The sequence below is a fragment of the Camelina sativa genome, chromosome 4 (assembly GCF_000633955.1).
Source record: "Camelina sativa cultivar DH55 chromosome 4, Cs, whole genome shotgun sequence".
Classification (NCBI taxonomy): Eukaryota; Viridiplantae; Streptophyta; class Magnoliopsida; order Brassicales; family Brassicaceae; genus Camelina; species Camelina sativa.
In genome coordinates, this window is record NC_025688.1 from 16,659,081 (window position 1) to 16,684,408 (window position 25,328).

Below are 25,328 nucleotides of genomic sequence, written 5' to 3' on the forward strand. Positions count from 1 at the left end.
CCGAAAGACAAGTCATTTGGATGTTCCAAACATTCTCTTCAAACAGCAAAATGACAAACATAATTATGCAATTATTCTCCTTTAATTTAATACGTATAATTTGTATAAACCCATGCACCCATGAAGTCCCTAAATAGTAAATATCATATATTCATATTGTTTTAGTGTTGCATTACATACTGCCAAATAATGAAATTGTCGATACATTCAAATATAAGAAATCTTATTAGTATATGCTTTTTATTTGTATATATGAATGTAGTTGAAATTTGTTATCAAAATTTTTAAAATATGTACTTCCAGTGGAGTCGTAATTTCTAGACGCGTGGAAAAGTTCTTATCCTAATGTATGTAATTATATATTGTTAATCGTGATTTGGGGAAAAAGGGACCTAGTGATGAAAATCATGCACGTAAGCCATTTGCATTAGTTCAGTGGACTGCAGAATGTGTCATAGGCATGGACATACACTACAAAAAAAAATTGTTTAACATCATTTATTTTAAATATTTGTATCAGATTTAATTTGCATCACTTTAACAAATGATTTACATTTTTATTGATGCAAATAATTTGTACCAATTTTTTCAAACTGATGTTAATATACAAAATATTTACATCGCTTTTCTTAAATGATGTTAACATGCATCAGTTACAAAAAGTGATCTAAATTTTGCATCAATTAATATAAATAACATAAATATTTGCTACGGTTATAATAAGTGATGTTAAATATTTTTATCAGTTATAAATAATTGATATTAAAACTAATTTTAATAATTATTTGATTTTATATATTTCTATTGGTTTGATTACTTGATTTTAATAATTATTTTATTTACATAAATCGATGTTAAAATTAATTTAAATTTTAATAATTTTGATAATTGAGTCATTTACAAAAATATTTAAAACTAAAAATAAAATAACTGAAGAAATTGTAGTACAAATGTACAATTACGAAAATAATAATTAAAATTATAATAGCTGACCAAAACAACAAAATTACTTAATAGAAAAAAAAATAGAGAATAGGATAATAAAAGATATTATGAAAACTCAAGCGGCCAAAATCTGAAGCCTTGTCATAACAACCACTGCTTCTGCGGTCAAGAAACTCCCCCTCTTCTCAACAAGCCACTGCCGTCCCTAATTACTCTCCTTCACCAAAACAACCATCCGCCAAGAAAACAGATTTCTCGTTTGCTGCACCGGCGACTGCCGTGGAGGAAAAAAGTTCCGGTTGGATTCACTCCCAATCTTCGCCAGAAGCACATGTCTCCTCCGTAAGACACAAGTAGAAGAATACTACGTCATCATCACATTTTAAAAATAAAAATCTTTGAGATGCCAACAGGAGTGTTTTTTAACCGAGAGGTTCAACATCCTCACCGGAAAAATGGAGTTTATTCAGAGAAAGCTGGACTCACAAAGAAATCTGATTTCACATAAGTATATGACTGACATAGAAGATGAGGAGAAGTTTTTTATAAGGTTTGGTTTTCGTAGTAGGTTTTATTAATTAGGAGATATTGTAAATGTTAGATATTGTAACAAAAATATTAAATTGGAAGATATTGTAACTGCTAGATATTGATCAAAAAGATTTTTTCTTGCCATAAATTTCGGTTAACTAAGGAAACTAGTAAATAACAATTATTTGTTTGCTAAAAATCTCTCGCCCAATAAAAATTTACTACCGCTCAGTTTATTGGATATATATTCTATCATTTACTGAAAAATCGATGCAAACATTATTCTTTTAATATTTTCTTTTTTTTAATAAAGTAAAGTTGGTTTTATTAGTGTCAACCATTTTAAATGAGGCAAATTAAGGGTAAAAAATACATCAGTTTTAACAGTCGAAACTAAATCGCATAATTAACTTTGGCGTAATTTATATAAATTTTATCAGCATCATTTTTTATTGATGTAATTTAAAAAAAATATTATAAGTGATGTTAGTAAAAATTAGTTAATACATCAATTATTCATGTGATGGGAATATATATATTTGTATCAATATTTTGAAAGTGATACAAACTAATATAAATTTGCATCAGTTTTGATGAATTGATGTCAAAGAAATTAATATTAATATCAATTATCCTAACTGATGTTAAATTAGATATTTTGTATCAGTTATCAATAAGTAATTTAAATTAGTATCATTTAGTTTGTGATATAATTTAATTGATGTAATACACCTTTTTTTGTAGTGATATTACACAATTCACACACACACTTTATATATTTATATATATATATATATGTATATGTATTCTTTGAATCATGTTTTACCTACCATAAAGACTAAATTATTTTCAAAGAAAGGTCATCATAAAAAGAAAGTTTACCGTAACACAAATTTGAACATTTTCCAGAGCTAGCTACGTAAAATGCATGAAAATGTACGTATATCATATTATCATGTGTATGTCAACAAAATTTAAAATACAAGTAATCTTTCCAAATAACTAAAACAGATATATTAAAGAAGAGAGTTCTTTCTTTATCTTCTTCACTTTGGTTACTGTTTTTTTTTTCAAGCTGGTTGTTTTCTCTTTGTTGGACATTTGAAGTTGGAAAAAAAAGAGGAGAAAATTGAATAATTTTTAATCCTACATCGGCTTCTAATTTTTTTTAATTATAATTTGAAAGAAAAAAAATGACTGCTATAAGACAACAGTTTTTTTAATAACTTTAATAGTCTAAATAAAAAATGAAAGTGTATTATACACACCAAAAGAAAAGTAACAAAAAATTACACTTTATATATTGCATGTTCTATAATTTATAACCTTATTATTAATTCATTTTATTCATAAGATCCAAAAATTCCACTTTAACAAAAACAAATCCAAAAGTTCCAACATTGCCGAATCTTTTATATAATATATATCGTTATCTCCGTATTGGGTCAAGCTATAAAGCAAAAAGAAAAGAAAGAAAAGAGAATAATAACGGAGAAGAAGAAATCAAGAAACAAAAATTCAAGAATATAGGAACGAAATCTATATTAGTATAAAACTAAGTGGATTAGATAAAATAACCCTTAAGTAATAGATTACTAATTTATACATTCTGTCAAAAATCCCTCGACGTATATGTAAACAAAGCCATATAAAACCTTGATTGGCTCGGCGACATATGCTGGGCGACAAATAAAAAACGAAAGTTATTTGCTTGCATGCTTAAATACAATTAAAGGACTTTGTCAAATAAAACTAATCAAAAGGATTTTCTTACAACATAATTAATTTTGATTTAATAATCCACCCGATGTCGACACTCACTAGCACGTTAATTAATTCTATTTTCCAAAGTTTTTTGCTTAGAAAAAATGTCTTTTTCTTAAAAAGAAAGAAATCTCTGGACGTCAAAAAGAGAAAAAATAAATCTGTTTCTTAGAGAAAATATTGGAATACTTTACTGTGGGAACGGAATTTTATGTTAGTTAAAAGAGGATAGTGTAAATGGAATAATCGAATTGTTTTAGTGTTTGACGATTTCTTGCCATCTGCTCAGCTAGCTTATGGCAGCAAACAGATATAATCCAGTTTACATGGTAATCATATTTTATGGAAAACTTCTTCGTTATGAAATTATAGAGCAAACCATGTATGTGTCGTAACTATAAACTAGTATACTACATTACTACTTACTTGGTTCCATATGGAAACCTCACAATTGGTTCACCCCTCTCTATATTATGTATTGGCCATGCATGATTTTCATAACCTTAGCATAAGAGCTCTAAGCTTTGGTTTTGTTTTCTGGGTTCATTTTGAAAGGCCTCCAAAAACTTTTCTCGTTACACCCACCAGTTTTGGTCGCAATATATGTATCCGTCTTTAAAATTAATCGAAAGCTGATTACTAATACAAGGCTTTTGTGGCCCAATTTTATTAGTTTATGGTTCATGCATACATTAAGAAGACTAGATATTTATATATTTTTCTATTGTACTTTCATATGTCATGGGGTGGCATGTGCAAGTTATGGCCTAGGCTCGTGAAACCCACCTGACTGCACTCTTCGTTCAAACTTAACATGTTAATGTGTTTTTGAAAAAATAACTTTACATTAACTAAAGCTTAAAATGTATAATTAAGAATTTGTTTTATTTTGAACAAATGTCAAACAATGACAAGGGATCATTCCCCAACTAAAATATGTGAATCTACGATTTCGATCTAGCGTTATAAAACCAACCGACCAGATTGCTTGTTCTTATAGATATCTGTGATCTGAATCATATCGAGACCACATCACAAATCTCGAAATTTAGTATTTTCTTTAGTAAGACCAAGTTCTGGATGGGTCGTATGCAATCAATAACATCATTGATTAGAAATTCTCAGATCATAAGAATATCAACCAAAATTCTCAAAATCAATATTACGTGTCTATATTATCTCTGTAATTGGAAAGTACCTTATGTTGTACAACCCAACGACCAATATAATGATCTCACATGTAAGGATCATTATATGTCTTTAACGGCCGATTTCTCCGGTTTTGATACAGAAGGGAACAAAATCGTCATACTGGATATCTTGTTAGATTTTATTTCTCTTATTTTTTTATTAAGAAAAAAGTTGATGAACGATATTTTATTAAATCTACGTAGTATGAGTTCGATTATTTCGTTCGTAGCAGTACCAACAAAAAGGTTACAAAGCACATGTAGTTTTTGGAATAATTTAGTTTGACAATATCATGTCTACGAAAAAAAGCATCATAATCTTTGACCGGTATATGATAAATTGATAAATGATCGACTATACTTTAAATAAAGAGTTACTTGATTCATAATATATTGATAAAGTACTGTTATTGCTGATAAGTGAAAAACGAGAAGTTGACTCAAAAAGAAATTTTGAACAAATCGAAATTAACTTTCATGTGTTTTGATTGTTTTAAAAAACTTAGAAGCCAGATTTAGGAGTACTCTGTACTCTATATGTTACTCCGAACTGCTTTCCTATATATTTTGTTCCATTAAAGTAAACTAAGTTGGCCTAGGACTGAGTCTTTGACTATGTATTCTATTGGTTTTCTCCGTTGCAATTTAACTAGTTTCTGTTACTTAACGATCATTTGAGTCACAGGAGAACCTATTACACGTTACAAATTATAAAATTAATGTGTGTGTTATATATATATACGTACATGGTTGATATTTGTACACTACAAGAGATATCAAAATTTATGAACTACAGTATTACATGTAAACAATTAATTTAGAAAATGGACATATCTATTAACATTTTCATGGATAAACACGTAGCTTTTATTGACATTACAAGAGATAGATATATAAATAGCCATTACAAATAAATTTGGATCAAGTGCACTTAATGATAGTACAACTTACATCCAAATAAAAAACTGGCTTACAAATTCTCAGCCAAACATATATAGTATAAAGAAATGAATATAATATAGTGATATTAAAAAAAAAAAAATATAGTGAATAATATTCAAGAAAATGTATATAATGTAATATACATTTTCCCAATATTAAAAAACGAATTATATTTTTTAAAATGAGTTGGTATAGGAAGATTTGCTTTGTCTTAACTTGGGAAGATGAATTTAGTTTCATCGCTCATCAGGTACACGGTCGGTCCATGAAACCCGGAAAACCCAGTTAGAGACAGTCCTCTTCCTCAAACTCTTGATCCTTTCATGGCTGCTTTTAGATATCATTCTTCTACTATCTGTTGACTCTACGTACTCTTTGAGCCTCTTCATCGCCAAATCGAGTGTATCTTCACTCATGTTGGCGAAACAAACCCTAAACCAACCCGGTTCAGTACAATGGCACGATGAACCGGGTGAAATATTTAGCTTGACTTCATATACGATCTTCTTCCAGAGCTCAAGCTCTGCTTCGAATGTGTTTGTGTCCAAGAGATGTCTCATGTCAACCCAACAGAACAAACCAGCGTTGCTTTTAAGACAAGTAACCCCTGCAGCTTCTAGACCGGAGACGAGTTGCTTCTGACGAATCTTGAGTCTTTTCTTGTTTTCGTCGAGGTATTTACTTGTGAACTTCTTGTCTGAAAGCAATGCAGAGAGAAGGTACTGTGTTTGAGACGACACGAGGCCGAAACTTGACATTTTTGTTGCAGCGGAAACAACCATTTCGTCGTTGGAGTAGATTGCACCAACACGAAAACCCGGTAAACCGAGATCTTTGGAAAGACTATAAACAACATGAACTCGTTTGGCGACTTCGCTGTTCTCAAGGTTCTTGTCTTTTAAGACATCCATGACACTAACAAACTGTTCAAACCCAAAAACGGTACCTGAATAGATCTCGTCGCTTATGAGATGAATGTTTTTGGAAGAAATGAAGTCAACGAGAAGGTTAATTTCTCTTCTGGTCAACATAGTGCCAAGAGGGTTAGACGGGTTTGTAACCAGAACTCCTTTGACCTTAAGATCAAGCTTTTGAGCTTGTTGATAAGCTTGTTGGAGAGCTGACTCCTTTATTTGGAACCCATTAGAGCTTGAGCAATGAATAGGTACGATCTCTGCCCCCGTTCTCCATTTCAAATCTCTATCGAATCTGTATACATAAGCGAATAAAATACTGTCAGCTCATGTTTCTTGGGAAATAAGAAAGTGAATATCTTTAACTTAATTAATTAGGGTGTAAAAATTACCCTGGATAGTAAGGAGTGGGTAAGAGGAAAGCATCGCCGGGTTCCGCGAGACAAAACATTAGAGTTTCGTTAGCAGAGGTTGAACCAGCAGCTAGGACAATCTTGCTTGGATCAAATCTTACTCTATTTCCTCTTATTTCCTCCATAAACTCTGCCAAAGCCTACAGACAAAAGACACTATTAAGCTACTCGTGTCTTAAGTTACATATTTTTTATTATTGATAAGTTCAAGAGAAAAACATCATTTACTTACTTTCTTGAATTCGGGTAGGCCATGATAGTCTTGGAAGAGAGCAAGCTCTTTGAAAATGGATTGGCCGTCCTTCTTCAGTCCCGCTGCGTCCGGATTCCTAGCTAACCATGTCTCTATGAGATCAAAACATAGCTGCATACAAAAAATATCATATAGATTAAGTAACAAAAATAAATACAACAAAGATTTGTCGATATCGGTCAAAGACACGAAGTTATAGTTACCTGGTTTTCCGCAAGACCCATTTGAATAATCCCATTAGGGTTCTTGATTTCGTCGTAAGGGTTCTTCTCGTATTCTTCCCATCCCAAGAAGTAGGAAGAGTCTTGTCCATGAGCATTGCTTGTCACCTTTGTCGACAGTTGTTTCATTTTCTTGATAGAAGAATGAAAACTAATTAGAGAATGTTTGGTTTGATATGAAAGATGGTAATGAAGGACGAGAGAACGGTCTTGTGAGAGATATGTTATATTAATTAGGATTTAGTTAGTTGGTGAAAAGTGAGATGTGGAGTGTAGTTGCTTGAGGTTTGTGGGAGGTATATATACTTTTTTTTTTTGTTTCCTTTGAACAAGTTAGTTTAATTGTCTCGTCATGTACATGTGGGAGAGACAACTTCCGTTTTTCACTTGACGTAACTAATAATTTATCAGTTATCATTTATTGTTTTCATGAACTTAAAAAAATCAAAGATTTGGTAGTAAAGAATATTCAACATACTATTATTGAAAGTGTCGATTTGCTGTTTTAGTTCTATACCTAATTACATATACTCTTATATATTCTGCTAATCTTATACAAATCTAAACATATCTTTATGTCTACGTCTATATATATAAAGTTAAATTCAATCATTTCATTTTAAAAATAGTTTGTGTGAAATGGCATAGCTAATACATAGAACTGGACTAAAATGTTCTAAAATTTCGGAGGAAGTTTAATAATATTACTATGAAATTTTTATATTACACAAACACATGAGATAAAATAACAACTATAAAGTCTACAATAATGATTGGTGAAGCTTTACACTTAGTCAAATAAAAATAATGTTTCCATAAAACGCGTTTTCTGTCACCGCCCATACTGCATGATAGTGAATTAGCGACCAAAACAATACAAAAACTATTTTTAGATCGAATGTCATGATAATGTGTTGGGGGTACTTTCACCTTGTATTTCGGGGATCATCTGAAATATAATCTGAAATGTTTATAATTGTTACTATGGTATGGTCGTATACTTAATTAAGCTCGAGTTCAATAAACGGTTTTAATTAGTGGGGGAAATTTGACCAAAAACAAGAAAAAAAGAACAGATATGGGACTAAACCCAAAAGACCATGACTTTAGTTTTGTTTTACAGATGCTTTAATTTCCACTCACCAAAAATACATGAATTACACATTATTAAATATATAAATGTATATATGTATTCGTAATCTCTAAACAACTTTTTATGGATAAAATACGTAATCTAAATTAATTGTTGGAAAAAATATCAAGAAGATCGAGTTTGGATATTTTGAAAAATTGGCTACCTTGCCGAAGAAAACGTAAACCATAAAAAAAGGAATCCGCTCCATATAATTATACAATTATTAATCAAACTATAAAACAATAACATAACAAGAAAGTCAGATTAAAGATCTTGAATATTCTTTATTAGTATGATATACAGAAAACATATAAAATTTAGCCTCAAAATCTCTTTAAAAGTTTAATACATCCTTAATATCAATTTAAGAATTTTTTGTACAAAATATGTTGGCAGCCATCTTTTTAATGTGATGATTTAGACGAATAAAATATATTCTATTTTTTAATCAGAGTTGATAAAGTCATTATGGTTAAGGTGATCGAAGAAGAAGAGATATAGATGTTCTCTATTTGTTTAGTTAGTTTTTGATTAGGTTTGCAAAATTTGGATCAATTACTATTAGTGTTGTTGTTGATTTAACGATGACATAACAAGATAAACCCAATGAATGAGTTGTCTTTTCTTAGTTCTTTCAATGAACTCAAAAACACCTCCAATAAATTATATGATTATGATTATGATTATGATTATAAATCTATTAGGGCAAATTCTGAAAATGTTAATGAGTTGAATAAAACCATTATTAACGACAGTGCATGGAAATATCCCTCATTAAGGACAGTGCATGGAAATAATTCTGCATCATAATTAACTAGAAAATCATTTGAGAGTTATGTGGATTTATTCTGAATGAATCCGCATACATAAAAAGTAGATTTGATTTGAGTCTTTTTTTCAATAAAATTTTCCTCGTTCAATCAAGTCAGAATGTATATATCTTTGTCATCATAGTTCAGATAAAACCAATATTTTGAAAACAAAATAGCATACTGGAGATTTAAGACATAGATTGTGGATGGATGTTATTAAAAAAAGAAAAGGGTAATCCCACATATAGAGTGATTTTGTTGTCCAGTTGTTCTTATTCAGAATAAATCCACATATAGAAAAAGAGTCATTTTGAAAAGTATATGTTTTTGAGTTATACCTTGAAAAATACTTCATTTTCTATTTTTAATAAAAATTAAAACTTTTATATTTAAAATAACAGTTTTTTACATATTTAAATTTAAACATACATTTTTAGTAATCAACACTAAAATCGAATTTAAAAAATAAATAATAAACAAAATTCGAAAGAATAATTATTATAGTAATATATATATATATATATATATATATATTAACACAAATATGTTTTATTGATTTTATATATTTAAAAATACAAGATAATATCTACATAAATATATTAGAAAGTCTATCGCTTAATATATTTCATTTTATATAAAGAAAAATAATCAACGCTCCAAGCCCATTTTTCAACACAACATTTCACCAAATTTTGCCTCAATTAAATGATTCTCATTTACAAAAACTTACAAATTAAACTATTTAATGTGTTTTTAGTTTTTACTAATAATAAATCATTAAAATCTATACCATGATAATAACACATGAATTAATATCGGTATAATGTTGTTATTCATTATTATTTTCTAAAAAATATTTAGGATCATAAATTTCTAAAATTGTTAATTATATAACAACTTTGTAAAAATTAAATATTTAATTACTACCAATAAATTGTTTTGGTATTTAAAATATAGTTTTTTGGTTAATTATTACTGTTTAAGTAAAATCAGGGTTGACTTACACATCGTCTACATCCGATGCGATAGTTCTTTTGCATCATCGTCACAATTTATTTTTAGCCAATCCTTCTATCGTAACTCATCGATTGATATAACTGATTTTATAGAAAAAAAAATACTAGGAAAAATAAGACATTGTTAGGAGAAAAATAAAATTTTTACTCACTGGATATTGGAATTACTTACTAGATTTTAAAGAGAACTGGAAAAGCAATGATGAGTTGCCAAAAAAGAAGAAGGTAACAACATGTTTAAGTTTAGGTTAAAATCTAAATAGTTTTATTAATTCAATTCAGATTTATTAAATAATTAGGGTAAAAATATAAACAAAAAAAAATGAATTTGGATTGGACATGGTGCTTACATTGGGTCAGCGTCGGGGCTGAAAAAGATTATATTATTAATTTTACGTATTTAAAAATTGTTTTAAAAATAATAATAAAAAAGGTATTTGCAAAAATCTAAATAAAAAGAGGATATTTTCTAAATTTACCCTAGAAAAAAAAACGAAATTGATGTGCAAAATAGTAATAACAAAAAATAAGAAAAGTAAATGAATCTATAAAATATATGCTTTAAACTGAAAAGACTAAGAGCCGAAACTAAACTATGACTTTGTTTAATTCTCTTCTTCTGAAAACAGAACGACTAATATTTAGGTTTATCACCCAGTGGTGAACCGTTACCCCCTCTTGTTTTATCAGCTAATGGAATTGCAATATTGCACCATGTCATATTACATTTAAACATAAATTAAACAAATGAAGCATATTAAAAAAATCATAATAAAAATATTAATTTAGTTGAACAAACCGACATAAAATCTCATTTAGTTATAAAATCTAAATCTTAATTATCATTTATAAACCCAAACAGATAAATAACTTTGTTTAATTATAACATCTAAATTTTATTCTTCATTTAAGCAACATATAATCACGTTTAAAATTGTAAAATTTAAACCCTAATTTTTCTTTATAAATTTAAACTGACACATAATCTCGTTAATTGTAAAATCTAAATCCTACTCCACTTTTATAAATCCAATCCGTCATATATCTATTTTGGTTATAAAATCTAACTCTAATTCTCATTTATAAACTTAAATCCACATATAAACTTTTTTTGATTGTCAAATATAAACCTTAATTTTTTTATAAACTCAAACCCACCGTATAATCTTGTAAAATAAAAATTCGATAGTATATTATTAGTTTTTTTATATAGATAATATTTAAAAAATAGATATTGTATTTGTTCTATTAGATTATAGATTTTGATTGGTTAAATGTTAAAAGGTGAATAAATGTAAAGGGACCACCCTTTAAATGTAAACCCAAAAAATTTGAACTGCAAATGCGAGAAAGTAGAAACCGAGTGATTAGTGATTACTACATACAATCTCTGAGAATCACTTGTAGTAGTAACTATTAGATGAACCAGACGCCATGGAAGTTCAAATCTTTTCGAGACCTTCTACTAAAATCTGTAGCGGAGAGAGATCTCTTCACTGGGAAATCACTTCACGCGCTCTACGTGAAGTCCATCGTGGGTTCTTCCACTTACCTCTCAAACCACTTCGTGAATCTTTACTCCAAGTGTGGTTGTCTTTCCTACGCAAGAGCCGCGTTCGACTCCACGGAAGAACCCAATGTCTTCTCTTACAATGTAATCGTCAAAGCTTACGCGAAAGATTCCAAAATCCATATTGCACGTCAGTTGTTCGACGAAATTCCGAAACCGGACACTGTTTCTTACAATACCCTCATCTCGGGTTACGCTGATGCTAGAGAAACTGTTGCAGCGATGGTTCTGTTTATGAGAATGAGAGAATTGGGATTTGAGGTTGATGGGTTTACGTTATCAGGGTTGATAGCAGCTTGCTGTGGCCGTGTTGAATTGATAAAGCAGCTTCATTGTTTCGCTGTCTCCGGAGGGTTTGATTCTTACTCTTCTGTGAATAACGCCTTTGTTACGTATTACAGTAAAGGCGGGATTTTGAAAGAGGCCGTGTCGGTGTTCTGTGGGATGGATGAATTAAGAGATGAAGTTTCGTGGAACTCGATGATTGTGGCTTACGGGCAGCACAAGGAAGGAGCAAAGGCCTTAGCTTTGTATAAAGAAATGATCTTTAAAGGGTTCAAGATCGATATGTTTACATTGGCTAGTGTTTTAAATGCTCTCACGAGCTTGGATTGTTTGATAGGTGGACGTCAGTTCCATGGTAAGCTGATCAAGGCAGGGTTTCACCAGAATTCACACGTGGGAAGTGGTTTGATCGATTTCTACTCGAAATGTGGGGGTCGTGACGGTATGTCTGAATGTGAGAAGGTGTTTCAAGAGATCCTATCGCCGGATTTGGTTCTTTGGAATACGATGATTTCTGGATATTCAATGAACGAGGAACTCTCTGAAGAAGCTGTGAAGAGTTTTAGACAGATGCAACGTATTGGACACAGACCTGATGATTGCAGTTTTGTCTGTGTCACCAGCGCTTGCTCAAATCTCTCCTCTCCTTCTCAGGGAAAGCAGATTCATGGCTTGGCTATCAAATCTCACATCCCTTCGAATAGAATCTCTGTGCACAACGCATTGATTTCATTGTATTACAAAAGTGGAAACCTGCAAGATGCAAGGCGTGTATTTGATCGAATGATGGAACTTAATGCCGTGTCTTACAATTGTATGATTAAAGGTTATGCGCAGCACGGACATGGAACAGAAGCTTTGCTTTTATACCAACAGATGCTGGACTCGGGTATTGCACCTAACAATATAACCTTTGTAGCTGTTCTTTCTGCTTGTGCACACTGTGGTAAAGTCGAGGAGGGTCAGAAGTACTTTAACACCATGAAGGAGACATTCAAGATCGAACCAGAGGCTGAGCACTATTCTTGTATGATTGATCTTTTAGGCAGAGCAGGGAAGCTAGAAGAGGCTGAGAGATTCATTGATGCAATGCCGTATAAGCCAGGCTCTGTTGCTTGGGCCGCGTTGCTCGGTGCTTGTAGAAAACACAAAAACATGGCTCTTGCAGAGAGAGCAGCTAATGAGCTTATGGTGATGCAACCATTAGCTGCCACACCGTATGTGATGCTAGCAAACATGTATGCAGATGCAGGGAAATGGGAAGAGATGGCCTCTGTGAGGAAATCAATGAGGGGGAAAAGGATAAGGAAGAAGCCGGGATGTAGTTGGATTGAAGTGAAGAAGAAGAAGCATGTGTTTGTGGCAGAAGATTGGTCTCATCCGATGATACGGGAAGTGAATGAGTATCTAGAGGAGATGATGAAGAAGATGAAGAAAATTGGGTATGTGATGGATAAGAAATGGGCAATGGTGAAGGAGGATGATGCAGGCGAAGGCGAAGAAGAGATGCGGTTAGGACATCACAGCGAGAAGCTAGCTGTGGCTTTTGGGTTGATGTCGACAAGAGATGGAGAGGAATTAGTTGTGGTGAAGAATTTGAGAATATGTGGGGATTGTCACAATGCAATCAAGTTTATGTCTGCAGTTGCAGGTAGAGAGATCATTGTAAGAGATAACCTTAGGTTTCATTGCTTCAAAGACGGCAAGTGTTCATGTGGAGATTACTGGTGATAAATTGATAATAATTATGATTTAATTGAATAGGAAAATTTGTGTTGACGGATACAAACAATAAGTAGAAAAAAACTGACATGTTACAAAATACAAGGAGAATATCGATTACACTATTCGTTTTTGGGTGCGGCTCTACGTGTGATGTGTGAATATCCTTTAGTGTGGACCAGTAGGCTTTGGAGGCTACTGGTTAATGTAATGGCTTGAGGTGGAAGACTTGGCAGGCTGGTTTGTATAATCCTTTGGAAACAGCCTGTTCAAACTTCTTGCTTGGTGCTTCGTTTTCTTCTAGGTTTGTCTGGACGAAAAAGCGGTTCCACCACGATGCGCTACGCATTTTAGCCTGCCAACAATAATAAGAGTGTTAGTATTAGGTCTTGTACTTATAGTCTCTGTCTTAAAGAAAGATAGGTAAAATGTCAATGTTTGAATCATGAAAAGGTGCTAATGACTAATTACATAGTAGTAGTACGCTAATGCCACTAAACAATAACAGGAAGGATGGTTTAATCTAGTCATCAGGACTCAGAAAAACAGGGTATAGTAAACTTACGGGTCGGCCAAATTTAGACAATTCAGCAACTTTAGCTCTCTGCTGACCAGGGAGACCTAGAACAATTGAATTTTAAGAGTTAGAAACCAAAAACATATACTTTTGTTATCAACACCTTTTACCAAGTTTTATGTTAGTTTACCTGCAAAAAGAACAACACCATCTGAAGCTACCCTTGCGAGTTCAGGCACAGTCTTGTTCAGGTACTTGGGTGAGAGATAATCCAGAGCATCTGACACGATGACAAGAGAGAAAGACTTTGCCCGGTAAGGCAGAGGGAACTTGATATCAGCCACACGTACAAGACCTTTGCTCACAAAACTCTTGCAGTGCGAATCTGCATCCTCGATGTCATATGGTTCAACACCCCAGGCTTCAGTCTCTTCTTCTTTCAATAAACTGGAAACCACTGAGCATGTGTCAGGACCCACATGCAAGACTTTGCGCATGCCATCTCCATAAGCCTTCTTAAGAACAGGAATGGCTCTTTGGACTTCTGCTGTGCAAGAATAGTCACCTGCGAATTCATAAACAATTGCAACAAAAAAATGTCAAACCCGAGAGTCAAGCATTTGAACAGGTTAAACTGCAATTGCGAATGAAGGCATTAACTTAAGCACATGAAGTGAACAATGAGAAATAAGGATTACCAGTAACTTTGCTGACTTCTTTGATACTTTTAAAGATACCTGTGATGGAGTAAAATATGAATTCGTTAATAGAGCAGCTGTACATAGTGCAAAAAGACATAGTATACAATACTAAGATGATCATATACATACCTGGACCACTGTAAGCATAACCAATGAGAAGGCAAGCCCCCTAGAAATTGAAAACACACAAAACAACAATTTATAGTTAGAACCATATATAAAACATTGATATCCAGCAAAAGGGCAAGAAAAAAAACCATACCACAAGGGCAAGGCAAATAGATAATAGTGGAGAAGATCGAGACTTTGAGTGCAAAGCTCCAGCAAAAGGGAAGCTTCCACCATCTCCTACACGTCTTGTTGAACCTACTTGCCGTCTCGCCATGACTAAAGATCCCAACAAGCTCAAGCTAATAAATAGATCTACAAAAACAAAAAAACGCAACAACAACACCCACTAAATTGGATCAATCAATATCCTTTATATTGAACTGAACATCCAGACAGAGAACACAAAGCAGAACAACGCTCTTTGCCATTTCACTATGAAACAAATCGATTTTGAATCAACACAGCTAACACTCACACTCACCACATGGAATAAGAATAAAGCAATCAAATTAATTTCTCCCACATACATAACCCATCAACGTAGAACACAGATCCATTGGAAACAAACAAAACACACATAAAACCTGAAACCTATTCAGATCCCACCATGAAATTTTAGCTACGTTTTCGTTAACCCAATTTAGCAACATCTTACCCAATTCATAAATTTTCAACAGATAGATCCAGCTCGCAAAAAGGGAAACCCAAATCGAGAAGAAGGAAGAAATCAAAATCTACCTTTGGATCAATGGAAAGGGTTTGGATCTAAGATCTGAGATCCGAGAAAATGAGCACTTTTTTTGTAAGAGAGAGCTTCACCTCACTAGAATGAATTTACTAAAAGGGAGAGAAGAAGAAGGGACTTCGAAGTGTTAATTTTTATCACATCACTGCCCCAATATCGCTATCTACTTATTTATATACACTTGCCCTTTTGTTGTTAAAAGCGCGTATGGCTATGATTCTACGACGCGCTGTTACGAGAACGACGGCGTATTAAAGCCATTCCTTTAATATAACCAAAAAGAACAACCCAAACATCTTGCCGTTTTTATTACACATGCACAGTTTCGAAAAAAACCACATGCATTTCTTTTTGTTCTGTGGCACACACACGCACACAAAAAAAAAAACAAACAGAACATTGTTTTCTTTCATCGTTGATCTAAGGGGAGTTATCTCGCATCATCTTCACGAGGTGGTCTCCATTTACGCTTATCAAGTTCGCTGCTTTCGACTATCGTATGATGGTCGAGCCTCTTCTTTATTAGAACATTCACTTTTTCATCAATCAGATATATCAACTCCTTCAAACCAGTTCCGGTTAATGCAGAAACTCTAACGTGTGGTCCTTTCTTCTCCGAAGCATCTAGTTTACCAACTTCTGGAACCTTCCAGATCTCAGCAGACTCACTGACGTTTTCATCTTCACACAATAGCCACCCATCAGTGTCATCATCTTGGTTTTTGATTTCGTCTTCTTCATCAACGGTTTCTTCAGCTTTTAAACCGTCGTTTAACTCAGCTTCTTCTTCTTCTTCTTCTTCTTCTTCTTCTTCTTCTTCTTCTCCTTCCCCATCATCTAGAAATTTCTCGTCCTCCACTTCATAATCAATCTACAAGAAAAAAAAAATCCCCAGTGTGAAAGAAGGTGGTTTGTTTCTTCTACTTGTATTGGTATAGACAGGTTTATTTCAATCCTACCTTATTCCAGACTTCAATCATATTTTGAAGCTTCTCTTCAGATACTCCTATTTGTTTAAGGACATGGAACACTGTTGCACGATGCTCCTCGATATTTGGAGCTGTCGAATCGACCACATGCTGCAGGCAACCAATCACATCAACGCCAAGATCTTTCGGAAGTTTTCACTACTACTTATAACTTAAGAATATGATTTTTATTTCTTTATTTAGCTCTTACTATAAGTATTTCAGCTTCAACAACTTCTTCTAGAGTCGATTGAAATGCTTCCACCAGCTGCAAAAAGGCGTCACCCACGAAAAGAAAAGTAAGTGAAATATCCACTTGAAAAGGAATAATTGATATTAAAGTAGGTTATATATTACCTGTATAGGCAGATCTGATATGAATCCAACAGTGTCACTAAGATGAACCAAATTTCTGAAAAGAACTCAACTCTTGCGATTCAATACAAGTTCATGTGCACCCTAAAGTTATAAACATGATTTCCAAAGTACAAATCAACTTACCCAGAAGGAAGATAGACACTCCTGAGTGAAGGATCTAATGTGGCAAACAATCTGCAGAGACCAGACCAAGCATTCAAAAGTTATGAATTCAGTTTCAAATTTGACATTTTGAAGATAGTTTTGAAACCATTTGAATTATACCGCTCATTGCAGTAGAGAGCACTCTTTGACAATGCACTTGTCAGAGTCGATTTTCCCTAACAAAAGCAGATTAATTAATACTCAGAGAGTAGAGTAGACTAAAAACAGCTGAAAACTCCTTGGGAGAAAAATTCAAACACTTACAGCATTTGTGTAACCAACAACAGCAATGGTAGCTGCACTCTCATACTTTCGCCCCGCTCTTTTCTGACGTCTAGCACGTTGCAATAGTCGTGTTCGCTGGGCTTCTTTAATATGGGATAACAAGCGAAGCCTCCTGTCTGCTATCCTGGTGCATCAAAATTTTGTTAAACGCATAGATTAAATAATAGAAAAGAGAGCTCTGCACTACGTCTTTCGGTTAACCAGCAATTAGACATAGAATATGCAAATGTGGTCTGAGAAAAGCTTTGGAAATCAACTTACCTTCGGCGTTGAAGCTGAAGCTCAGTTTCTCCTGCACCACCTACAAAACCACCGCCGGTTCCACTTGCTGCTCTCCTGCACAACAATTTTACATGTTCATCAATGTCTCAAAATTCAAAAGAGTAAAGGGAATACGCAAAGTAGCAAGACAAATCATTCACCCTCGGGCACTGACAACTTCAGCTTCTCCAAACTGCCCAAAAGAGTGGCGTCCATCGGTACCACGCACTCGAACCAGCCTGCTCTTTTTGTACATCAGAGCCGCTAACTCAGCCTGTGAATGGACGAACCAAGCAGCTATCAGTAAACATTTCCTAGTATGTAAAAGACAAAACTTTCTTGTCACCAGTACCTGTAGTTTTGCTTCCTTTGTATGCGCATGAGCATTAAATATTTCGATTATAAGGCCTACACGGTCAAGTACAGGTTTTGCCCATATTCGCTGAAGAGTCAAATGCAAAGACACAACATTAGCTTTAAACATAAGGAAAACAAACAAACAAAAATGAAGAAACTTAGGGTTTCGTGGCATTACCTCTAAGTTCCGTTGTTGAATAGCAGTCAACATGGCGTTTACAAAAACAGCATCAACTTCTTCCTGAGCATCAAGAGATTGTAAACAGCATGACTCAACTTTTCATTACAGCCAGCCAAAGAAAAAGGAAAAAGAAAAAACAGAAATGTTTTAGCTGCTTGCCTTAGAATCTTCAGCATTTAGATGGCATTTGATGTTGTCTACAGTCCCAGGCCCGAAATAAGTATCTAAAAATCGAAACACACTTTTAACAATCTGTCTCTCAGGAATAACGTCGAACACATGGAAGGCATGATTCTTAAAAAAAATCTAAACACACACAAACCTGCGCGAGGTTTAGATGATCTACGAACAGGGTTTTGAACAACAACATGAGAAGGCAATTCCTTTTCGAAGAAATCAGATTCAAAGTAGCCATATCTCTGTTCTTCAAGCGAATTCGCGAGACAGAGCGCTTCGTTAAGCTTGGCCTGAAGAAACTTAGGCGGCGTTAGACGAGGCTGGACTAGAAAGAGCTTAGGCGCGCTCGAAGGATCTTTAGGGTATAGCAAAACGGAATCTTTCGAACGCGAGTCTTCTTCTACTTCGCTCGTCGTCTTAGGAGCATGCCGTTTCGAAGAGAATGGAGAAGATAAAGGAGACAAAGGTGGCGTTTTGGACCTAAGATGGTTACGAGCAAGGGGCGATGATGTCGTTACGGATCTAAGACGGTCCCGAGCATGAGACAATGTCCTCAACATTGAGGTACGATTTGAAAGTTTTTGACGATTCCAAAGTGGGATCTTAGTGTTCTTGTACAAAAGACTTGCTTGATCACCAAAGTTCAAGTGATTCAGGCAAAGTGCGACACTTGTTGTACTACTCATTCGGAAAAATCAAGTCTGCTCGTCATCGGAACAATGCATCTTAAGCTTCTCGTCGTATATTTGTTGCTGTGACTTTGTGTTAAAACTTTAGGTCGGTTCGTTTGTCTATTTTGATTTGGGAAATATGTCAAAAAGAACACACACAAAAATAGTCATCAACTAACAAAAAACTAAAGAAATTTGGTAAATTAAATATATAAGTTCCATCAATTTTCTAAATAAATTACAAATATTTGTTGATTTTACTAATAAACCACAGTGTTAGCAAAATTATGCTAAGTAGTTAAATTGACTTACCAAATAAAGCACAAAATTTTGTTTAACTATCTAATGAAATTTTTTAATACTTAATAGAGAATAAAAAGTTAAATTTTCGGATATCTAATATCGTTTTTTATTCGATATAATCAACAAAAGTTTGTGATTTATTTGGAAAGTTAAAAAAAAATTCAAACAATTAATTATATGCAATGTTCATCTTTTTATCAATAGTTTTGTAAGTTTATGCTTTTTGAGATCTTTTCATATTCAATTTATTCGGTTTTGAGATTTTATTAGTTGAGTTTGAATTTGAATTAATAAACTCGGTTCAGTTTAACACTTAAAATGCCTCCAAATTCTTAACTTTAAGCATCTTTAGAATAAATAACATTGAGAATGGCGGTTCCTAGACGAACGATTGTTGTTGTGATGATGATACATAAACTATACTTAAAATGTCAAACTCCTACCTGAAGTAAAATATGTTTGTCCAAAAACTTCATACAATGTGCGTAAAACTGGTAGTTCGTGCCGATTCTGATGCTAAGCATGAACAACAACGTTTTAGTATCACGATTTTGGCTAGTGTTAAATAACACCGTCACAAAGGAATTAGCTACGTAGGAATGTATCCTTTTCCGAATAACAACAGTGCCACTTTCGATCTTAGTCAAGTTCAAGAGATCAAATGAATGCAACTACATGTTTATTCTTAGCAAAGAGAACAAATAGATCGAACTATGTAATGAAACAAAGCAAAAGCATGAACGTTTGATTTAACTAGGAATCTAAAGTTGCTTCTTTTGGAAACTCTAGGTTATAACGTTACAATACTTTAGCTTTACTTCGTTCACCTCCTCCCTTAAGCCTATGATGAGTTGTCCCTTTCTTCTTCCCTTCTTTAGTCCCTTTAGGTTTAGCTTTCTCAATCAAAATCTCCTCACCTCTCTTCTTATACATCTTAAAACTCATATCTCTCTCACTTGCCATCTTCATCACCTTCTCTGTGATCTCTGCAGCGATCGTCCTATTGTACAGTTTATTCAATCCTTTCATAAGTTTCGCATAAGTATCAGGTTGCGGCATTAAATCCATCTCCATCATATTCAAACAATACGAACACGCCTCCTTCACGTGACCTTTTGCGAGCAAAGCATGGATCCATATTGTCCAAGCTGCTACATTAAGCTCACAAGAAGAGCTTTTGTTTGATATGCAACTCCAAACATCTTTCGCCATTTCAAGCTTATCATCTCTAACAAGGTTATTCAGCAACGACTTCAGCGTTCCATATTGAGGCGCAGAGAATATTCCTCGGCTTACCATCTCTTTGAAACGATTACATGCTTCGATCAGACAACCTTGGCTTGTAAATCCATTAATCATAATAGCAAATGTATCAACTCCAGGGCTTAAACCATCAGCTTCCATTTCATTCCATAACCTAACCGCTTCTTTCACTTCCCCTAACTTACAAGCTAACCTGATCACTACATTGTAAATGAGAAGATCAGGATGACAACCTACTTGCTTCATCTTCTCAATCAAATCCAAACACTCTTCAAACTGCTCTTTCTTCTCATGAGCCACCATTATCTGCATATACGTTACTTGCGATGGCATGACTCCTTTCTTTCTCATATCGCCCAAAACACTATAACCCTTATCGATCATCTCCCATTTGCAAAACCCACTTATCAGCGCCGTGTAAGTCACGAGATCAGCCTCACATCCATACCTTTCCATCTCAACAAAAACCCTCATCGCCTCATCCATCCTCTTCTCCGTCTTACACAACGCCTGGATCAAAACCGTGTAACAATTCGCATTCGGCTCATACCCTCTCTTTCTCATATCCTTCATAAGATCATAAGCATCCGCCATTTTGCCAGCATGAGCATACCCACTAAGCAAGTTAGTGAAAACAACAATGTCAGGCTCAAGCCCTGCTTCCTTCATCTGAACCAAAACTTCTTTAGCTTCCATCAACTTCCCTTCCCTACACCAACCATACAACAACGAAGTGAAATACCTCAAATTCGGAGGATACTTCTCTCTCATATCTTCCAAAAGCTTTGAAGCATCCTTAACACTACCGTTCTTACACAAAGCATCTAGCAAACACCCGAAAACATACTCGTCAGGCTCTAACCCATACTTTGGCATTTCGTCGAGCACCTCAACTGCTTTCTTCACCATATTAGCAGAAGCAAACCTCCGCATCAGTATAACGAACAACTCCGCCTCAATCAACTCCGGATTCTCTTTCCTCATCTCTTCAACTAAACCCCAAACAGCTCCAAACTGCCGCATTTTACTAAGAACCATCACCATCGATTTACACACTTCGTAGCTGTGACAGTAACCAGGCTGCTTCGCTGCCCAGAGATAGAATCTATAACCCAAATTCCCAGCATCACCACACCTACTCAACACTCTTACTATTAACCCGGGTCGCAGATCAATACCTGATTCGTTAAGAGTAAGCTCCAACTTCGGAACCCTAGAATGGTGATTCCGCAAAATCCTGTATATCTTCTCGACGTCACCGGCGAATTCATCTTCTGGACAAACTAAGCCAACCCCATTCTCCTTTCTCTCTGTTGGTTCCACGAAACCGTCTTTAAGAACTCTGGAAATGTGAAACCTTTTGCAAATGAGATCAATTCGAGACTTTGCTTGAGACGATGGTAAGAGAAGAACACAGCGTTTGGTTAGGTTTAAGAATCTACTCATCCCTCTCGAGAACGACCGTTTCGTCTTATAAAGTCTTCTCCTTTTTCCTCTGTTTTTGCTCTGTTTTATTCAACAACAACAATTCAACAACAAAGCTTATAGATGACTGATGAGAAAAGCTCTATGTTTAATACACAGCGTCTGCTTAGTTTACAGCTCTCACTAAAACGACATCGTTTCGTCTCATAAAGTCTTCTCCTTTTTCCTCTGTTTTTGCCGTTTCGTCTTATAAAGTCTTCTCCTTTTTCCTCTGTTTTTGCTCTGTTTTTTGCATATGGTTCAAAGCTTATAGATGACTGATGAGAAAAGCTTTATGTTTAACAGAGAATTTACCAGCCATAGCCGAGAACTCGATTACTTTGCTCAATTTAAACCGGAGACTAACGGGTCTCACTCGCTCCGGCGAGAACAGAAACGCGCTCAAGCTTTTTGCCGATGTTCACCGTTGCACAACTCTGAGACCAGACCAGTACAGTGTCTCCGTAGCAATTACTGCTGCTGGGCACCTCCGTGATACCAACTTTGGTGGTCAGGTTCATAGCTATGCGATTCGCTCTGGTTTATTGTGTCACTCTCACGTCTCCAATACGCTTCTCTCGCTCTATGCGAGATTAGGGAACTTAGTTTTACTGAAGAAGAGTTTCGAAGAGATTAAGGAGCCTGATGTTTATTCATGGACGACGCTTCTTAGTGCTTGTTTTAAGCTTGGGGATATAGAGTATGCATTTGAGGTGTTTGATAAAATGCCCGAGAGAGATGATGTTGCTGTTTGGAATGCTGTGATCACTGGTTGTAAAGAGAGTGGGTATTACGGAACGAGTTTCGAGTTGTTTCAAGAAATGCACAAGCTTGGTGTTAGTCATGACAAGTTTGGCTTTGCTACTGTTTTGAGTATGTGTTACTATGGTTCTTTGGATTTTGGTAAGCAGGTGCATCCGCTGGTTATAAAAGCTGGGTTTTTGGTTGCTTCATCTGTTGTGAATGCCTTGATTACAATGTATTTCAATTGCCAAGTTGTTTGTGAAGCCTGTCTGGTGTTTGAAGAAGCTGATGTTGCTGTTCGTGATCAGGTCACTTTTAATGTGGTTATTGATGGTTTGGCTGGTTTCAAAAGAGAAGAGTCTTTGTCAGTGTTTAAACAAATGCTAGAAGCTGGTCTTAGACCAACCGATCTAAGCTTTGTTAGCGTGATGAGTTCGTGTTCATGTGTGGGTATGGGACACCAAGTACATGGATTAGCCATCAAGACAGGGTATCAAGATTATACTTTGGTTAACAATTCCACTATGACAATGTATTCTTCTTTTGAGGAGTTTGATGCTGTTCATAAGGTTTTCGACTCATTGGAAGAGAAAGATTTGGTTACTTGGAATACAATGATCTCCAGCTATAACCAAGCAAAATTGGGCGAGTCTGCGATGTCTGTATACAAACGAATGCACAGAATAGGAGTTAAACAGGATGAGTTTACTTTCGGAAGTCTTTTAGCAACCTCTCTAGATTTAGATGCCCTGGAGATGGTTCAAGCGTGTATAATCAAGTTCGGGCTTAGTTCAAAAATTGAAATTTCCAATGCTTTGATATCTGCTTACTCGAAGATTGGTCAGATAGAAAAAGCTGACCTAATATTTGAAAGATCACTGAAGAAGAATCTAATCTCTTGGAACGCAATAATCTCGGGGTTTTACCATAACGGGTTTCCCTTTGAAGGGTTGGAAAGGTTCTCGTGCTTGCTAGAGTCAGAGGTCCGGATCCTACCTGATGCTTATACTCTTAGTACCCTTTTGAGCATTTGCGTAAGCATTTCATCTTTGATACTCGGGAGTCAAACGCACGCGTACGTCCTTAGACACGGCCAAATCAAGGAGACGACATTAATAGGTAATGGCCTTATAAACATGTACTCTCAGTGTGGGACTATACAAAAATCTCTTGAAGTGTTCAATCAAATGTCTGAAAAAGACGTTGTGTCGTGGAACTCTCTGATCTCTGCGTACGCTAGACACGGGGAAGGGGAGAGCGCGGTTTTAACATACAAAGCCATGCGAGATGAAGGCGAGGTAGATCCCGATGCAGCCACATTCACAGCGGTCCTCTCTGCTTGCAGCCACTCCGGTTTAGTCGAAGAGGGACTCGAGATTTTCAACTCAATGGTGGAGTCTCACGGTCTGATAGTACCTAACNTTAATGTGGTTATTGATGGTTTGGCTGGTTTCAAAAGAGAAGAGTCTTTGTCAGTGTTTAAACAAATGCTAGAAGCTGGTCTTAGACCAACCGATCTAAGCTTTGTTAGCGTGATGAGTTCGTGTTCATGTGTGGGTATGGGACACCAAGTACATGGATTAGCCATCAAGACAGGGTATCAAGATTATACTTTGGTTAACAATTCCACTATGACAATGTATTCTTCTTTTGAGGAGTTTGATGCTGTTCATAAGGTTTTCGACTCATTGGAAGAGAAAGATTTGGTTACTTGGAATACAATGATCTCCAGCTATAACCAAGCAAAATTGGGCGAGTCTGCGATGTCTGTATACAAACGAATGCACAGAATAGGAGTTAAACAGGATGAGTTTACTTTCGGAAGTCTTTTAGCAACCTCTCTAGATTTAGATGCCCTGGAGATGGTTCAAGCGTGTATAATCAAGTTCGGGCTTAGTTCAAAAATTGAAATTTCCAATGCTTTGATATCTGCTTACTCGAAGATTGGTCAGATAGAAAAAGCTGACCTAATATTTGAAAGATCACTGAAGAAGAATCTAATCTCTTGGAACGCAATAATCTCGGGGTTTTACCATAACGGGTTTCCCTTTGAAGGGTTGGAAAGGTTCTCGTGCTTGCTAGAGTCAGAGGTCCGGATCCTACCTGATGCTTATACTCTTAGTACCCTTTTGAGCATTTGCGTAAGCATTTCATCTTTGATACTCGGGAGTCAAACGCACGCGTACGTCCTTAGACACGGCCAAATCAAGGAGACGACATTAATAGGTAATGGCCTTATAAACATGTACTCTCAGTGTGGGACTATACAAAAATCTCTTGAAGTGTTCAATCAAATGTCTGAAAAAGACGTTGTGTCGTGGAACTCTCTGATCTCTGCGTACGCT

At 34.9% G+C, this 25,328-nt stretch overlaps 6 protein-coding genes across 6 annotated transcripts in view; 2 read left to right on the forward strand and 4 right to left on the reverse strand.

The window, feature by feature from the left end:
* LOC104780793 (1-aminocyclopropane-1-carboxylate synthase 9-like) lies at nt 5,297–7,426 on the reverse strand. Its single transcript, XM_010505333.1, has 4 exons — nt 7,156–7,426; nt 6,932–7,063; nt 6,679–6,839; nt 5,297–6,581 (listed from the first exon to the last, which is right to left on the reverse strand). Exons 1-4 carry the CDS (start codon nt 7,300–7,302, stop codon nt 5,609–5,611), a joined length of 1,413 nt encoding a protein of 470 aa, XP_010503635.1. The 5' UTR covers nt 7,303–7,426; the 3' UTR covers nt 5,297–5,608.
* LOC104780796 (pentatricopeptide repeat-containing protein At3g49710-like) lies at nt 11,443–13,731 on the forward strand. Its single transcript, XM_010505336.2, has one exon. It carries the CDS (start codon nt 11,557–11,559, stop codon nt 13,720–13,722), a length of 2,166 nt encoding a protein of 721 aa, XP_010503638.1. The 5' UTR covers nt 11,443–11,556; the 3' UTR covers nt 13,723–13,731.
* LOC104780795 (uncharacterized protein At3g49720) lies at nt 13,727–15,937 on the reverse strand. The gene is made up of 7 exons (XM_010505334.2): nt 15,781–15,937; nt 15,194–15,354; nt 15,061–15,100; nt 14,929–14,967; nt 14,421–14,795; nt 14,279–14,334; nt 13,727–14,068 (listed from the first exon to the last, which is right to left on the reverse strand). The coding sequence occupies exons 2-7, from the start codon at nt 15,314–15,316 to the stop codon at nt 13,916–13,918; spliced, it is 786 nt and encodes a 261-aa protein (XP_010503636.1). The 5' UTR covers nt 15,317–15,354; nt 15,781–15,937; the 3' UTR covers nt 13,727–13,915.
* On the reverse strand, nt 16,037–19,346 carry LOC104780797 (GTP-binding protein At3g49725, chloroplastic-like). The gene is made up of 13 exons (XM_010505337.2): nt 18,684–19,346; nt 18,521–18,585; nt 18,359–18,421; nt 18,176–18,265; nt 17,985–18,097; nt 17,824–17,898; nt 17,542–17,686; nt 17,398–17,453; nt 17,257–17,307; nt 17,113–17,167; nt 16,967–17,023; nt 16,747–16,866; nt 16,037–16,658 (listed from the first exon to the last, which is right to left on the reverse strand). Exons 1-13 carry the CDS (start codon nt 19,222–19,224, stop codon nt 16,218–16,220), a joined length of 1,872 nt encoding a protein of 623 aa, XP_010503639.1. The 5' UTR covers nt 19,225–19,346; the 3' UTR covers nt 16,037–16,217.
* LOC104780798 (pentatricopeptide repeat-containing protein At3g49730-like) lies at nt 20,175–22,315 on the reverse strand. The gene has a single exon (XM_010505339.1). It carries the CDS (start codon nt 22,219–22,221, stop codon nt 20,311–20,313), a length of 1,911 nt encoding a protein of 636 aa, XP_010503641.1. The 5' UTR covers nt 22,222–22,315; the 3' UTR covers nt 20,175–20,310.
* The window catches only part of LOC104783966 (pentatricopeptide repeat-containing protein At3g49740-like), a 5,183-nt gene continuing 2,196 nt past the window's right edge, over nt 22,342–25,328 (forward strand). Inside the window, exon 1 of the mRNA XM_019244699.1 lies at nt 22,342–24,404. Within this exon, the coding sequence (XP_019100244.1) occupies nt 22,521–24,404 (1,884 nt within the window). The 5' untranslated portion in view covers nt 22,342–22,520. The remainder of the gene's footprint in view (nt 24,405–25,328) is intronic.

Excerpts from the sequence above, each read along its gene's own strand:
- LOC104780793 (XM_010505333.1), bottom strand. The coding sequence starts at position 7,302 with ATGAAACAACTGTCGACAAAGGTGACAAGCAATGCTCATGGACAAGAC. Across the intron at positions 6,840-6,931 it reads GCCTACCCGAATTCAAGAAA|GCTTTGGCAGAGTTTATGGA; the intron begins GTAAGTAAATGA and ends TTTTGTCTGTAG. Across the intron at positions 6,582-6,678 it reads CCCACTCCTTACTATCCAGG|ATTCGATAGAGATTTGAAAT; the intron begins GTAATTTTTACA and ends TTATGTATACAG.
- LOC104780796 (XM_010505336.2), top strand. The coding sequence starts at position 11,557 with ATGAACCAGACGCCATGGAAGTTCAAATCTTTTCGAGACCTTCTACTA.
- LOC104780795 (XM_010505334.2), bottom strand. The coding sequence starts at position 15,316 with ATGGCGAGACGGCAAGTAGGTTCAACAAGACGTGTAGGAGATGGTGGA. Across the intron at positions 15,101-15,193 it reads CTATTTGCCTTGCCCTTGTG|GGGGCTTGCCTTCTCATTGG; the intron begins GTATGGTTTTTT and ends TTCAATTTCTAG. Across the intron at positions 14,335-14,420 it reads TGGTGTTGTTCTTTTTGCAG|GTCTCCCTGGTCAGCAGAGA; the intron begins GTAAACTAACAT and ends CAATTGTTCTAG.
- LOC104780797 (XM_010505337.2), bottom strand. The coding sequence starts at position 19,224 with ATGAGTAGTACAACAAGTGTCGCACTTTGCCTGAATCACTTGAACTTT. Across the intron at positions 17,687-17,823 it reads CTTCAGCTTCAACGCCGAAG|GATAGCAGACAGGAGGCTTC; the intron begins GTAAGTTGATTT and ends TTGATGCACCAG. Across the intron at positions 17,454-17,541 it reads TTGTTGGTTACACAAATGCT|GGAAAATCGACTCTGACAAG; the intron begins GTAAGTGTTTGA and ends TGCTTTTGTTAG.
- LOC104780798 (XM_010505339.1), bottom strand. The coding sequence starts at position 22,221 with ATGAGTAGATTCTTAAACCTAACCAAACGCTGTGTTCTTCTCTTACCA.